Source organism: Stomoxys calcitrans, chromosome 5 (assembly GCF_963082655.1).
Source record: "Stomoxys calcitrans chromosome 5, idStoCalc2.1, whole genome shotgun sequence".
Taxonomy (NCBI): Eukaryota; Metazoa; Arthropoda; class Insecta; order Diptera; family Muscidae; genus Stomoxys; species Stomoxys calcitrans.
In genome coordinates, this window is record NC_081556.1 from 41,410,483 (window position 1) to 41,428,278 (window position 17,796).

The 17,796-nt window shown below is 40.5% G+C and overlaps 1 protein-coding gene across 12 annotated transcripts in view; it reads left to right on the plus strand.

Annotated features, from left to right (window-relative positions):
* LOC106082744 (serine-rich adhesin for platelets) overlaps positions 1-17,796 on the plus strand; it is a 457,776-nt gene that overhangs the window by 408,730 nt on the left and 31,250 nt on the right. For 8 of the 12 annotated variants that reach the window (XM_059368535.1, XM_059368534.1, XM_059368537.1 and 5 more), the window contains 3 exons: positions 1,589-2,170; positions 2,237-3,674; positions 3,755-4,116. In XM_059368535.1, coding sequence (XP_059224518.1) covers positions 1,589-2,170; positions 2,237-3,674; positions 3,755-4,116 — 2,382 coding nt within the window. The remainder of the gene's footprint in view (positions 1-1,588; positions 2,171-2,236; positions 3,675-3,754; positions 4,117-17,796) is intronic. The other 4 variants (XM_059368539.1, XM_059368545.1, XM_059368543.1 and 1 more) reach the window with 1 other exon arrangement.

The window sequence follows — 17,796 nt, forward strand, 5'->3', positions numbered from 1 at the left end:
ACATAGCCCCACGAAAAATAGTCTAAAGGCGTTAAATCTCACCATCTAAGCGATCAATTGATCGGTCCCGAACGTGGAATAAAATTTTCACTGAACTCGCCTTTCTATAAGGCCATTGTTACGCGTGCTGTGTGGCATGTGGCACCGCCTTGTTGAAACCACATGTTATGCAAGTCAAACTCTTATATTTTGGTCAGTGACGTTACGATTCGTATCCTCTTCGAAGAAGTACGGTCCAATGATGCCACCAGCCCATAAACCGCACCAAACTGTGTCTTTTTCTGCAGGCATTGGTAGATCTTCACTCCAAAATTGACAAATTCTACTTATTTGCGTACCCATTGAGCCAAAAATGCGCTTCGTCGCTGAACACAAGAAGCGCGGGATGAACTTTCTTAACAGGTCACGCACTTTGGTAATAAAATTCAATAATTTGTTAGCGTTGTACGTTTGTATGACTATTCATGGTTAAATTATAGACCAAACTGAAGATGTTTGACAATTAAACAAAACACAAAACGTGCGTAAACTGCTTGAGCAAATGTTGCCAAAAACATAATAACTAAAAAATCATCCTTTGTATGGGGTCTTATGTGGATTCAAGACCGTAAATCGGGAGATCTGTCTATAGGGGGCCTGTATTTAGATATAGACAAATTTGGAACATATTCGACACAGATGTTGGGAGATCGGTCTATATGAGGCCTATATAATGATATAATCCGATCTAGACCAAACCGCTCTTTGTTCTAATTTTCAGTTAAATTGGGAAATATATGCGGCTTGTATGGGCCTATGACCTTTAATCGGGAGATCGGTCTATATTAAAGGTATATCGAGATATAGTCCGAACATTACCTGTCTATGAAATAAAAAGGAAGCTGTGCAAAGTCTCAGCACAATATCATCTGTTTTAAAGACTGTTTAGAGTGATTTCAACAGACAGAGAGAAAGGTGTACGAACGGACGGGTAGATTGTCTTAAATTTGACTAGATTAGTATAATCTGACTAGACTTAGTATAATCAACTTCCTATAGAGGTGAGCATAAAAAAATATAAAAATTTAGATTTTTGTATATAACAATACTTAGACAGATATAGAGACAGAGAATGCTAAATCCATTTCTAATTTTGAGTCGATCGGTGTTGTAAGCAATGGGGATATCCCTTAGTTATGATGTATAAATATTTTATCAGCTCATTTTACACATTCTTTATTCCAAAATGGTATGCCTTATTCGCATTTGCTTTGTTTTATATATCCTAAAAACTATTTTTGAACAACTTTGCTGAATATCCTTCTAATTGCTTTTTCCACCAAAATCATTACAATTTACATAATCCATACAAAATGAAACCCCATTTGTTGCCTTTTTGCAAACTCCCTGCTCTAAATGGAAACACAACTAAACCTTTTGACCTTTTGTTCTTATCTCTGAACGAAATCCCACATTCAATCGCTACCATGTGACAGTATGACAGACAACAGAACAACATTTCCATTTCTCCCAACATCACCATCATCACCAACCACAAGCAACACCCCATCCACCACATGCAAGCTTTTTCACCAAAATATTTTATTAGTTTCTTCCCCCTATTCCATTCTAGTGCAAGAAATGCTAAATTTACAAAAATTACAAAGTCTCTCAACATTCCAACAAGAACAAAGTATAGGCGGCACTGCAGCCGCACTGGCCAGTCTGCAAGGTTTGGCGGCTGGCATACAGGCCACTGCAGCGGCGGCGGCTCTAAATTCTCCCCTCAATTTGAGTGTGGCCAATAGCGGTGGTATACCCACAAGTATGGCTTCGGAATTGCTTAATTCGCACCACAAAGTTATGGGACACATGGCCGAGAGTGCGGGCAATAGTAATGGTGGCGGTGGAGATAATCAAAACAGTCACAGTTCTTCTTCGCCGAATCATGGCAGTGGCAATCTGGCGGGGAGTGGGGGACAATCAACGGCTTCTACACAGAATGCTTTGGTCAATGCTTTAAATAATGCTGCAGCTGCGGCGGCGGCACAAGGAACAGCGGCCACCGCTTCGCCACCGCCGCAATTGCAAGCGCCTCCAGCCAGCGCACAAATGCCACAGCTGATATTGGCCTCAGGGCAATTGGTGCAGGGAGTGCAGGGAGCACAACTGTTAATACCCACAGCTCAAGGTAAGTCAGACTTTTCTCCTTTGAAAAGACTTAATTTTTTTTTTCAATTCTATGCATTCTTTCCAGGCATTGCTGTGCAGACCATACTCACCATTCCAGTGAGTCCTCAAGTCAATACCAACGAACAATTCCTAACGAACTTTGGAGCTTTTGCCGGTTTTCCCACACCACAGGCGCCAGCACCACCCCCACCGGCTCCACCCCAACTACTGGGAGCCGCAACGCCACATCTGTCAGCCTCTCTGGCTGCCTTACATCAACCGCCCACCTTGCCTCAACTTGCCCAAGCACCAACGAATTTACTCAAACCTAATCTCTTCTCCAATGGAGTGCAACAACTGCTGGCTGCTTTGCATCCGGAACTATTTGCAGCGGCTGCGGCCAACCACCATCATCAACAACAGCAGCAGCGGCAACAAGAGCAGCAACAACAGCACCAACAGCAGCAGCATGCCCAACAGCTGGCTGCCCACCATCATCATGAGTTGCATTTACGAGCGTCCAATGAAAGATCCCCGCCTTCTTCGCCCACAAATAGTACAAAAGCCGCCGCTGCGGCGGCGGCAGCAGCTGCTGCAGCTTTCCATCTTCAGTCCCAGTTGCATATCAAGCCCGAAACCCAACCTCATCTACATCCACATCATCATGCGGCTGCGGCGGCAGCGGCCTTACATCACCACACCCAGGCCCTGAGACATGCCGAAGGTCTGGCCTCTCCCAAGCTGGAGTGCAAGCCCAAGGTCCACCAAGATGATGGCGAAGATTCACCTTTGGGCCGACATCATTATGGGGGACACCATCGTTTGAGCAACACCTCGTCAGCTTCACCACGTCCCACTTCGAGTGCTTCCAGTAGTTTGACTCTCAGAGAGCGAGAAGCTCGAGAACAACATGCTGCCCTCAAGCTAAGTCCCACGCGACCAAATAGCAGTAGCGCTGTCAGCAGTGGCATCAATTTAAGTCAACTAGGCAATGAGCGTGAAAAGGAGCGTGAAAGAGAACGAGAGAGAGAACGCGAAAGAGAAAGGGAAAGAGATAGAGAACGTGAGAGGGAACGAGAAAGAGATCGTGAGCGAGAACGCGAGGAAAAGCGAGAGCGAGAAGGATTCAGGGAACGGGAACGTGAGCGCGATAGAGAAAGAGAACGCATAAGAGCTGCTTCACCTGCCACCTTAAATGCCCGAAGTGCTGCAGCAGCCGCCGCAGCTGCTGCTGCCTTGGCCAAAGAGGCTGCGGCAGCCAGCCAGGCTGCTGCCTCATCCTCGAGCAACTGCAACGAAAGAGGCTATTCTTCACCTGTGGGCTCCTCCTCCAGCAACCAAATATTTCGATCGCACTCGCCACATATGTCACATCATTCCCTGGGTCGACAGACGCCCCATCCCATGTCCCTGGACTCGCCGCATGAAAGAGATTATATGGGTAACGGTGTGGGTCTACTGTCAGCATCATCCTCCTCCAATACGGCCACCTCCACGGCCAATGTACTTAGTAGCATGAATAGGTAAGTTCAAAAGAGTTTTTATCTTAAAAAACAAAAATTCAGCTAAAATAATGTTCGTCTTTTTTTTTTGCCAATTTTAGACTTTCCTCCTCCAATGGTGAATTGACCATTAGCAAATCGCATGGTCCGCCAACTGCCACCGCCACCAGAGCCCTATCGGCCTCACCCACCTCACCTTCAGCGGGACCAAATGTTTCAGCCTCAAATCCTTCCTCATCGATGCATCATCACACACCTCATCATTCGATGCATTCAATGAAAATGAGTCCAACCACCAGTGCAGTGCTGCAACAGCAGCTGGAGCGTGAACGGGAACGAGAAAGAGAACGTGATCGCGAACGTGAACGTGAACACATGGGAGAATTACCACCACCGCCATCTATGTCACCCAATGGTACGGAGGGATCAATTGGCGCTCATGATCTACTTATGGATTCACCGAGTGAGTAAAGATCGTTTTCTGAGATTTTAGCAAACTTTTTTACACAGTAGTTTAGAAGATAAGTCAGGGAATGAGAGTAGATATTGAAGGATGAAAGGTGGGAAGTATTTGGAAATTTAAAAAAAAAAATTGAAAGTGTTTCGGAAGTGCTATTGTCGATACCATTACTGATGAACTAAACATACATCGAACTCGATTCGCCTATATGAGTGCATTTCTCCCCTATGTGAAAAATCCAATCTATTCCTACCCTAGTCACGAGGAAAATTTAAAAAGTTTTGAGTCAGACCTGGAAAATAGAGAAAGAAATCATAACTGCATTCCTTAGAGTATCATTGGTCCACAATTACCTAAGAGTCTGCTCGATCTATAGATCGGCCAATCGCGTCTCAGAGATATGGTTTTAAAATCCGGAAGATCCGAAAAACCCTCTCCATTTTTGGCAGATATCATGTTTCCCCCGACCCATTCTTAAACTCAATATAATGCCCAGTCTTCCCTGTAGGGAAAGCGAATCCGGATGTTCCCATGTTGAATAGGTCTCGGTATGAGATAGTCTGAGACCTAAACACCCATAAAATCCAGATGGGAACTGTGTCTCTTTCAGGAGAAGTCTCAGCGTAAACATGGGGGCACTGTTCCAAGTGAAGATCTCACTAGGCTACATAAACAACTTGCGTTCCAAAACAACCTGAGATGTGGACCATGTGCAGACGAAGGCTAGTCTTTGGACCACATCGAATTCTGGAGACTTCCTGCCGACAGACTTTCAACATATCAATGTTTCATATTTCCATTTCCAGCACTAAGCCTGCGATGGTCGTATAAATCCGGTATCCAACTTCGCAGTCCTCTTAAACCAACTTTCCACTTTCTATCGAATCTCCTCCTGCGGAGGTACAAGGCATACAATGTCTTCTCCTGTATCCTACTTCCAGAATAATTTTGAATTTAACACCAGGTGTAATCCTCCTTCGACAATTGTCGAGTAATCCTGTCCGGAGACGAGAATCTAATTCTGTTAACTTATGTCTCTCCATGTTATAACACCAAATAGGCTGCATATTCAGCGTCGCTGCCAAATATGCGGTGTACACCTCTTACTAGTGATAGCCTCGTAGGCCAGTCTTTGGAATTCCCACATCCCAATACGAGTGTACTTTCCACTATGCATATGATCCTTTCCATATACCAGCACTGGCCTTTCCACTGCCGGTAGATCATACTTGGTATATTCTGCAGGAGTAGTGTCTTACGGTTCTTTCCTCTGTATTCATTTTCCAGCCACTATAATGTTGTTGTTGTAGTAGCAGTGTGTGGTACACTGAGGCGGCAGCCCTTGCCGATGAAGGAATTCATCGGGTCAATCCGGTACATACAACCGGCTGCCATGGGATTGAAGCCACTATAATTGAAACGTAATACTGTCGTAGGAGTCAAAATTCCGGTATCTTATTACTTTTAGCGAAAAGCTCAATGGCTGTATGGGCTATCTCGAACATCCTTAAATGAGCCCTGCAGACTACCTCCATACCAATTCCTCATATATCAGCACTGATTTTACGATGGCCGTATGTATCCAGAAGATCATATTTGAGATGACTTTCACTTCAAAATTAAAATTAAAATCCTCCAGTAGAAGTAGAAGACACTCCTTAAAACACTATGCTTTCTTTCCTTTGCCAGCATAATTTTGAATCGGCGAATTCCGGCGAAGGAAAGTTTTTACAGTTTCTCCGAATTCGCTTATATGTCCTTTCATATACAGTTTTTCGACCTATCAATGTCCCATACCTACCAGCACTAGTCTAACGATGGCCTTATACATCCAGTGAATAATCCTTGGCCTCAATCTCCACTTCTGACAGAACATCCTGATGCTGAAGTAGAAGGCGCTCAGCGCCATGTTTTCGTTTCCCAGGACAATTTCGCTATTATGTTTCCTTCAACTATTGCACAGTGTCCCTGTCCAGAGACGGGAGTCTAAATTCCGGATTCGTAAATCGATTGCAAATTTTCACTCGAACATTTCATTAAGGGACAGTGGGAATACTTCTCTCATATTAATGAGTTCAATAGGCTGTATGCCTCATAAATGTCGTCAGCACTGGTTAGGGTATAACTACCGCTGAAAAAACTTTTTCGATGCTCTGATGTTCTCGAAAGGACTCGAGCCCAGGCGTTAGCTGCACAGGTTGACATGCTAACTGCGCTACCACTTAAAAACCGCAATCTTCTTTCTTCCGGGTCCTTTTTCCAATACCATTGCAAATCGAGAACTTGATCTAGGTATTTCACCTTTTTTTTATCAATTGTGACACCGTGCAAAGATGGTACACCATCCAGAGATGGGAGTATAAATTCCGGTTCATTTATATTTAATTACAAATCACTTTTTACTTATTCTTTGGATTCGTGGTCAAAGACGAAGGAATGTTCCTTCGCCCTCAGTCCATTTCTTAACAAGACTTTTTCATAAACATTAACAGAACTCTGGATGGGGTACAGGCTGGTCACCAGCTTCTGGCCATAGCATTAGTTAAATTTACCAAAGTTGCCTTGATTATTCTATGTCACAGCATAATAGGAGATATTAGGTGGACCCCCTTAAGGTCCAGAGCGACTAGTATCGATCCTATCTCTACGTTCTATCCTATTTCCATATCGCTAGAAAGTAAAGTACTCTCCTCACCTGCTTTGCTTTCATCTCAAAGATTCATACCTTAGTTTTGTTGAATTTTCTTGCCACCCTTTGTTCACTTGACAGCCATCGAAATAAAGTTTTCATTTTAAACAATTCCCTACATCTCCTACCTCAAACTCAAACATCTTCAATAGAGTTTATCAAGTTTCCCTAGCTGATTTTACCAAAACTAAACAATATTGACATCTTACTTGAAAGGCAAAGTTTTATGCGTACCTTCTTCTTCTATACTATGTAGCTAATTTCCAATTACATTCTTTGAGCTAATTCTTCTTAACATATGAGTGACATTAAGCCCGGCATACAGCCATGGTGTATTTGTGCGTTTGTGTGGTTTTATGCCACAAGTCACTGATGTCTCCTTTGATGACACTGATGATGACATTGCTGTTCTTCACCTCTTTGGGTGTTAGAGTTCGTTGTTGCATTGCACAAATGTAAAAATGCAATTTGCTAAAAGATTTTCTTATACATATTATATGTACTCCTATGTTTAGAATATTTTCCAAGATTATGGAAATTGGTGGATGAGGGAAAAGTTTTGTTAGAAAATTGCATACAAAGCAATAGGGGTTTTGGTTGGAAACCAAGCAAGGTGCAAATGTTAATTATTGTATAAATACAGTGGGACTAATGTATAACATAAACACCTTGTGGAGACAATTTTGTAGCCATCTTTAAGCAAAGTTAAACGATCGATTTTTGCGCTACCATATCAACTTGCGTATAGGGTTGCGAATATTCCATTATTGAGTGCTGCACGACTAAAGTTTGAACTGATAGAAAAATTTATTGAAATCCAAATTTTGCCCACGTTGAGCACCTGTTCGTTCGACAACTCTTTGGGGAGAAGTTTTTATATGGCAAAGTTCCATGATTATGAGGGCTATAACCACCGCTGATATTCTTGGGAAGAATCGAACCCAGACGCTCAACTTCAAAGGCGAACATAATAGCCCTAAACGCACTTTTTTTTCAACTTAACCTCTGCGCTAATGTAGATTGATACCAATCCTGCTAATTTCAATACCATATGGTATTAACAGTGAAGCAACCCCTTATGGTATAAAAACAATACCGCCAGGTATGAATAAAATATGAAACGAAGAATCGCATTTGGTATTAAACTTATTACCCAACAAGTATTGTTTTTAATACCAAACTGTATTTAAACCAGTGACAGGCACTATCGCACACATTTTTGTACATTCACTGAAGCATAAGCCCATGGGCTAGGAAATCTTGCGCTCACTAGCACATGTGCGCAACACTGCTTTATATCAAACCGAGATTGTTTGAATACCATTCACCTTATCATTTGAACATTCCACCCTCTAATGCAAAAAAAAAAAAAAAAATGGAAAATAATTTAAATTTCATTTTATTTTTAACTGGCCCGGTATGGTTCACTTCACCCTTAAGTGGTGTAGTGCGGACCCCTTTTTAAATTTGAAAATAATTTATATTCGTTTTTAACTCTCAAAAACCTTTCATTAAATTTCCATATTGTCCCGTTTTGTACAAATGCCGTTTGGGGCATCATTTTGGGGTAGGCGTCTCCACGGGAATTGATCTAAGTTTTGTAATCTACTCTTAAATACCTTTGCCATATTGTCCCGTGTACATGTGCCTTTGGGGTATGGCGGCCCCCCTGGGACTTGACCCCACTCGGGTGTAATTTTTGAACGAGTTGTGGGGGTGGGGCGGGCTCCCCGATGCATGGATTCAAATTGTTATATCACTACTTTACATACTCTACTCTTAAATGCCTCTCATTTAACACCCATATTGTCCCAATCGGTAAACATAACCGTTTGGGTGAGTTTTGAGGTAGGGGGACGCCCACTGTTATGAGACCCCAAAGTTTTATACCAATTTTGTCTTTTTCGGGGCATACAAAATTTGGCTTTAATCGATTCACCTATCTCCGAGATCTGGTGTTTTTGAAAATAGAGGTTAAAGGAAGGGGGAAGGTCCGCCCTGCTCGCGAATATCACAAAATGAAGTACCCTATTTTTACCGGGAAACTATCGTCTGTGAAAATTCCATGAACATTGGTTCAGCCGTTTATGAGTCTATACCCTCCACCATAGGATGGGGTATACTATTTTTGTCATTCCGTTTGTAGCACCTCGAAATATACGTCTATGATCCCATGAAGTACATATATTCTGAGTTTACATGGCATTTTAAGCTGATAAGTCCATCCATGTGTCTGTTTAAAGCATGCCAATTTCCGCAGGAAAAAGCTAGCCATTTGAAATTTTGAACAAATTCTTCCTTTTGGTGTAGGTCGGTTGAGATTGTAAATGGGCCATATCGGCCCATATCTCCCATATAATTCAATTTCGAATCTTAACTTCTTCAGCCTTTGGAGTGTGCATTTCTTATCCGATTTAGCAGAAAATAATGAAAAAGTTTTATTTTGATTTCCAACGACTATGCCAGCAATAGTTCAAATTGGTTCATAACCTGGCCATATATCTGCCATGTAAACCGATCTTGGATATGGCCCGAATTGTTCCATAACTTGATATAGTTCGAATGGCTTGACAAACCTTTGTTTGCATAAAGATACCATGCGAAGAACTTAACAACTGCGATCCATGATGGAGGGTATATAAAAGTCGGGCCCGTCCAACTTAGCACGCTTTTCTATCTTTCATTTGTGTATGGTAAATACTTACAAAATACATTATTGTCATAATGATTTATGATGACATGCACGATCATTTTGTTCGCTTGGAGGTGTTTGAGTTCGCCATCAATAGCCTTTTTCGTGATTTTCCAGCCAAATATAACTCAGAATTAAAAAGAGTTTTAATGGCTTATCGGGAGCCATCATGGTGCATAGGTTATCTTGCCCGATCGCCCGGGTTCGAACCCCTGCCGGCGGGAACACCTTAAAATATTTTTCAGCGGTGATTATCCCCTCACCAAATGCTGGCAGCATTTGTGAATATTTCAGCCATGTACAACTTCTCAACAAAGAGGTGGCACCTTTTAGTAACACGCCGTTCGGACTCGGCATAAAACAGGAGGTCCCCTTATCAATGAGCATAAATTTGAACCGGACAGCACGCAATTGATATTGTGAGCAGTTAGTTTCTCTCTAATTTGTCCCAAAATGGCATGTTTGGGAAACACTAGACCACGTATAATGGATTGTAAACAATTTATTGAGCTGTGAAATGTCATGTATTTAGTTTGACAGAAATGTCACTGTGAAGCAAAGGCCTGCACAAACCATTCATTGGTGACTGTTTTTGCTGAACTCGTGAACGCACATGATGTTGCTTTGACTCCTGAAGAGCAAGACACCGAAGATACAGTAAAACGAACAAGTTGCTTTTGGGTAGATAATTTCGAAAAACAACCACAATTCAGTGCTTGGGAGTACTTTTATCTCGAATTCATCGCCGCTACAGTGAGGTATGAGAAACTATTCGCTGCACACTGAGTCATATGAAAGAGTCTGGCTGTCATTCTCAAAAGATTAACTAATCACACGGAGGCCACCGTAGCGCAGAGGTTAGCATGTCTGCCTATGACGCTGAACGCCTGGATTTGAATCCTGGCGAGGCTATCAGAAAAAATTTTCAGCGGTGGTTTTCCCCTCCTAATGCTGGCAACATTTGTAAGGTACTATGCCATGTAAAACTTCTCTCCAAAGAGGTGTCGCACTGCAGCACGTCGTTCGAACTCGGCTATAGGAGGCCCCTTATCATTGAGCTTAAATTGGAACGGACCGCACTCATTGATATGTGAGAAGTTTGCCCCTGTCCCTTAGTGGAATGTTCATGGGCAAAATTTGCATTTGCAACTGACCACACAAATCGTTTGCAAACTGTTTGTTTTCTCATAAAAAAAAACCTACGCATGTGTTGCTCATGTGTTTACTCATACTTTTGTCAAATCAACCTCGTTGCCTTCCTACGCAAACAGACGACAAGAAAAATACTTTATCTGAAGCCAAATATATTCGAATACATGCATTGTACAAAGTGCACTCACCGGCACGGAATAGCTGTGAGCATCAAATGATTGGTGCCTATGAGCACCACACTATGTGGTGTTTATTGCTGTCACGAGAAGCTTAGCTGCTAGCTACCGGGTGCTTCCACAGCTTGCGGATAGTGGAAAATTCCATACGGAGTAACTGTAACGGCTGTCGCGGACAAACAGCGGTATCAAGCGAAGAGTTTCAGTGAGAGGCCGGACGGCATTGGTTCATTTACAAATACTGAGCGCCTATGATGATCCATATAACAAGGCAGGTTATTGGCGCCTTTAAATAAACAATGGCCACCCTGTTACCGCAGCGATCGGTCCTTTGGACCGGAACTTGATGAGGATCGCCACCTCCACATGAATGTGTGGTTACAACAACAACAACTATTATAATCTAAATCAATCTCTCGTTTTTCTAAAGGGCTCAATTTTCCATTCACTTATCTCGTTGGCTTGGTGTCTTGATATCTGTTTTACTCAGTTCTCAATTGTCTCATACAATGTGGTATTTTTAAACGAAGAGTTCACTTCTTAAAATTCTCTATGGTTGTTAGTATGTCTTGAAAGCAAAAGTGAATGGTTTTATGCAGAACTTTGGTGTGAACTTGGTAACACTTCGTATCAGCCAACTAGCCAAAACAATTTTTTTTTATATCCTCCACCATAAGATGGGGGGTATACTAATTTCGTCATTCTGTTTGTAACTAATCGAAATATTCGTCTGATACCCCATAAAGTATATATATTCTTGATCGTCGTGACATTTTATGTCGATCTAGCCATGTCCGTCCGTCTGTCCGTCCGTCCATCCGTCCGTCCGTCTGTCTGTCGAAAGCACGCTAACTTCCGAAGGAGTAATGCTAGCCGCTTGAAATTTTGCACAAATACTTCTTATTAGTGTAGGTCGGTTGGTATTGTAAATGGGCCATATCGGTCCATGTTTTGATATAGCTGCCATATAAACCGATCTTGGGTCTTGACTTCTTGAGCCTCTAGAGTGCGCAATTCTTATCCGATTGAAATGAAATTTTGCACGACGTGTTTTGTTATGATATCCAACAACTCTGCCAAGTATGGTCCAAATCGGTTCATAACCTGATATAGCTCACATATAAACCGATCTCGGTTCTTGACTTCGTGAGCCACTAGAGGGCGCAATTATTATCCGATTTGGCTTAAATTTAGTTTGGAGTGGTTTTGGTTCGACCATCATCGCCTGTACCATGTATGGTCTATATCGGTCCATAACCTGATATAGCTGCCATATAAACCGATCTTGGGTCTTGACTTCTTGAGCCTCTAGAGTGCGCAATTCTTATCCGATTGGAATGAAATTTTGCAAGACGTGTTTTGTTATGATATCCAACAACTGCGCCAATTATAGTTCAAATCGGTCCATAACCTGATATAGCTGCCATATAAACCGATCTTGGGTCTTGACTTCTTGAGCCTCTAGCGTGCACAATTCTTATCCGATCAGAATGAAATTTTGCACGACGTGTTTTGTTATTATATCCAACAAATGTGCCAAGTATGGTTGAAATCGGTCAATAACCTGATATAGCTGTCATATAAACAGATCTGGGAATTTGACTTCTTGAGCTTTTAGAGGGCGCAATTCCTATTCGATTTGGCTGAAATTTTGCATGACGTATTTTATTTTTACTTTCAACAACTGTGTCAAATAAAGTACAAGTCGGTTCATAACCTGATATAGCTGCCATATAAACCGATCTGGGATCTTGACTTCTTGACTCTTAGAGGTCGCAATTATTTTCCGATATGCCTGCAATTTTGTACGACGGATCCTCTCATGACCATCAACAAACGTGTTTATTATGGTCTGAATCGGTCTATAGCCCGATACAGATCCCATATAAATCGTTCTCTCTATTTTACTTCGTGAGCCCCAATGGGCGCAATTCTTATACGAATTGGCTGAAATTTTACACAGGTCTCCAACATATAATTTAATTGTGGTCCGAAGCGGACCATATCTTGATATCGTTTTAATAGTAGAGCAACTCTTTTCTTATATCCTTTTTTGCCTAAGAAGAGATGCCGGGAAAAGAACTCGACAAATGCGATCCATGGTGGAGGGTATATAAGATTCGGCCCGGCCGAACTTAGCACGCTTTTACTTGTTTAATTTTTTAATGTTATTTTTTCCACTGTTCCTCACAATAATCACTGTTCTTCTTCTTTTTCTTCGTCCTAAAGCTGCCAAAACTCTTATTTTGTCTATACAAATTATGTATGACATTGACTAAAGCTTAGACTTTCGCAAATAATTTCCATCTTATGCACCAGCACAAGATATATTCATAAGGTTTTGTGAGAAAATCCTTCACCTCCTACTATCCAGCAGCATCATATTAAGCCTCAAAACCACCACTCTTTCACACACACACACACACACTCATTCTCTCATGCATTTGCCCAAGGATAACTTTTGGCAGGCAAATATTTTAAAGTTTAATTAACACCCACGAAAAAGTTTTCAGATACTCAATGTTCTGCCACTGCACTAACTATTAGCCATGAAATATAATTGTGTAGATTTTGTGAACAGCCAAAATCAAATTCATGGAAAAATTATAACAAAACTTAAAATGCTTTCATTAGAAACTATGTGATATGGTAAGTGAAAAGAAGAAGCAGATATTTACTAAAGGATATCATGAGGATATGATCCAGCGTTTGCCTAGCCCAAATCATTCAAAACTCACATATACCTAAGCAAAGTTTCAAACCAATTGTATAAAATTTCTCCGCTTCTTTTTTGCTCTCATAAAACCAAACAAAATTTTAATTGCTCATTTCTTTTCTTTTTTTTTTTTTTGTATATTTCGTAATGCAATAGAAAATGATAGAAAAAATATTTGATTACACAATTGACCCTTCGTAGTACCATAGATATCACATGCATGCCTTCCATACCAATCCAATTGAAATATGCTGCTTAATATGGTGCTACCGTTGTATGCGAAATTCACCTGATTTGGTATGGTTTTTCGGTTAGTTATATTTGATTATGGCTATTGATTGTTTTATATAAAAGCTGATGATGATGGTAATGGCGAGTGGCGTATGGGTTAGTAGTATAGTCAGTATAACTGAAATGATAGAGATGGTAGAAAGCATGGCCAACCATACATATGGTTGGCAAAAACATGCAAATGATACTTAGCGTTTATTTTTTGTTTTCTCACATTTTTAACCCTTTTTACCCTTTTCCAATTCGGAACTTTGTATTTGGATAATGGTAGTGGGGCTTTCATTAGACTTTTGGTATTTGATGATTCAATTAATGTGCATATGTACACAAAGCCGAAAGTATATATGTGAGCATACATCTGCATACACCAATAAATCCAATATGATGATTTTCTTTCTCATTCATTCTATATGTATGTATGAGAGGGTAATGCATGAATATCCAGCCACTGCATAAGGGTTAATGACCAATTGGTGAACTTTTGTTTAATGAAATCTAGAAAAATGCAAAAATTGAATTTATGATTTTCATTAAGAACTTTTAATTGTTTGTATAAAGTTTGGAAATCATATAAAAGCATTCTATAACCAAAAGAAATGGAATAATAAAACGATGTTGATGATTTTCCATTTAAAGGGTAGTACGAAACATTGTTAGGTATTGAGATTTGATTGTATATTAGATTATTAGTTAATGAAATCAAAATTCAATTTATGGATTTGTAAGAGGAAACCAGTAAGGAAAGGTAAAAGTCGGGCAAATTTTGCCCATGAACATTCCACAAAGGGCAAACTTCTCACATATCAATGAGTGCAGTCCGATTCAAGCTTAAGCTCAATGATAAGGGGCCTCTTTTTTATAGCCGAGTCCGAATGGCTTGTCGCAGTGCGACACCTCTTCGGAGAGAAGTTTAACATGGCATATTACCTCACAAATGCTGCCAGCATTAGAAGGGGAAAGCCACCGCAGAAAATGTTTTTTTAATGGTCTCGCCAGGATTCGAACCCAGGCGTTCAGCGTCATAGGCGGACATGCTAACCTCTGCGCTACAATGGCCTCCGAAAAGTCGTGCAGTGCTTTATAATTCGCTACATCTACCCTTTAGATGTAGCGAATTTTGATAGACCTCGTCGGATGTTTTCCGATGGGTTATTAAAATCCCCGCATCAAATTTCGAACAAAGCCAACTAATTACGGTTACAAAGGACAACAAATTACCCAAAACTTAGGGAACATATATTGGTAATTGGCCAAAAAGTAATTGCGGATTTTTCATATAGTCGGCGTTGACAAATTTTTTCACAGCTTGTGACTCTGTAATTGCATTCTTTCTTCTGTCAGTTATCAGCTCTTACTTTTAGCTTGCTTTAGAAAAAAAGTGTAAAAAAAGTATATTTGATTAAAGTTCATTCTAATTTTTAAAAAAAATTAATTTACTTTCTTTTAAAAAAATCCGCAATTACTTTTTGGGCAACCCAATACATGGGAGCTACATCTAAATCGATTTTGGCCAAACTTCATAGATATGGTAGTCATCGAGGAAAGCGTTGTGCACGATTGTGGCAAGATTGGTCAATAAATGCGCTTGCAGTGGCTTTAGAAGAGAAAATCGGGCGAATACATATATGACAGCTGTATCTAAATCTGGACCAATTTCTATGAAATTCATCAGTGATGTTCAGAGTCATAAGAAAATCCTTCCTGCCAAATTTCAAGAGAATCGGCTAACAAGTAAGCATTTTAATGCAATGTTTCTTAAAATCTGACGAATATATAAATGGGAGCTATATCTAAATCTGAACCGATTTCGAGGAAACTTATTAAATATTATGACAGTCGTCGAGGAAAGCGTTGTACAAAGTTTTAGGAAGATTGGTCAATAAATGCGCTTGCAGTGATCTAGGAGTGAAAATCGGGCTAAATGAAAGTCATAAGAAAATCCTTCCTGCCGAGTTTCCAGAGAATCGGTCAACAAATGACCATTTTATTGCAATATTACTGCAAATCGGACGAACATATATATAGGAGCTATACCTAAATCTGAACCGATTTCGAACAAACTTACTAAATATTGTGACAGTTATCGAGGAAAGCGTTGTACGAAGTTTTAGGAAGATTGGTCAATAAATGCGCTTGCAGTGATCTAGGAGTGAAAATCGGGCTAAATGAAAGCTATATTTAAATCTGAACCGATTTCCATGAAACTCATCAGTAATTTCGAAAGTCATAAGAAAATCCTTCCTGCCGAGTTTCCAGATTCGGTCAACAAAAGACCATTTTATTGCAATATTACTGCAAATCGGACGAACATATATATAGGAGCTATACCTAAATCTGAACCGATTTCGAACAAACTTACTAAATATTGTAACAGTTATCGAGGAGTAAAAATCGGGTCATATATATATATATATGAGAGCTATATTTAAAACTGAACCGATTTCCATGAAATTCACCACTAATGTGGAGACTCATACGAAAATCATTCCTGCCAAATTTCGAGAGAATCGGTTAACAAAATACCATTTTATTGCAATATTACTGCAATTTGGACAAACACATATATACGGGAGCTATACCTAAATCTGAACCGATTTCGAGCAAACTTATTAAATATTGTGGCAGTTGTCGAGGAAAGCATTGTACGAAGTTTTGGGAAGATTGGTCAATAAATGCGCTTGCAGTGGCTCTAGGAGTGAAAATCGGGCGATATATATATGAGAGCTACATCTAAATCTGAACCGATTTATAAGAAATCCATCAGTAATATGGAGAGTCATACGAAAATCCTTCCTGCCAAATTTCGAGAGAATCGGTTAACAAAATACCATTTTATTGCAATATTACTGAAAATCGTACACAAATATATATGAGTGCTATATCCAATTCTGAACCGATTTTTCCAATTTCAATAGGCTTCGTCTCTAGACCGAAAAACATGCCTGTACCAAATTGGAAGACGATCAGATGAAAATTGCGACCTGTACTTTGTGCACAATTTAACATGGACAGACGGACATAGCTAAATCGGAAGGTGATTCTGAGTCGATCGGTATACTTATCAATGGGTCTATGTCACTTCCTTTTGGGTGTTACAAACAAATTCACTAAGTTATATTTAGAACCCTGTACCACAGTAGTGCTGTTGTGTATAACTAGTAAAAATTTATGAATTTCAGCTGGACCAAACATGGAAAATCCCCCAACATGGATACTGTTGAAAAGATAACTACATTATACTAGTCTAGACAAATAGGTGAGACCACTGCCGGGAGTAGTGGAGCTTTCCCTTCGAACAAACATGCTATGGCATACGTGATTCAACGCAATTCCAGACAGTTTGGTACCAATGCAATACCACATGGTGTGGATGAAATATAAAGTGAATAGTACCGTCTGGTATTAGTCTTATTACCGTTATTATTTAAATATTCCATCCCCTAATGAAGGATTCATGTTTGAACCGTTGAGTGGAGTGTATGTTTCGTCATTGTGCTCCACAAGAATTTTTCTGTGACTCGTAGTAGGTCATTATTTTTGGAAAAAAATTTAGGTCACCCAAGGATAGCAACGATAATGTTATATATTAGTCGGTTGATGATCTGCGTATGTTTCCAGTAGAGCTGCAAATCTAGAGCCCGAGAGTAGGATTAGAATGGACTCCAAAGACCCAACAGCTACAGTGGTGGTATCAGGCCGTAGCATGTTGTCTGCTATTGAAACTTCGAGTGGTGGAGCGGCAGCTCCAGGCTCCACTAGCCGACTGATCAGCAGGGGCTATTGACAAAGACACCTGGTTCGAATCTTAAGGAACAGGCTGAAACCTATTCTATCTTCGCATGCCTATAATTTGCCTAGGCCATCGGCCTTCACGGCAAACCAACACGCTCTTTAAGAGGTTGCGATAATAGAAGGCTCATCGCTCTCAGGTTTATTGAGAGGCTTGGTGGGAATGATCCTTGGACTT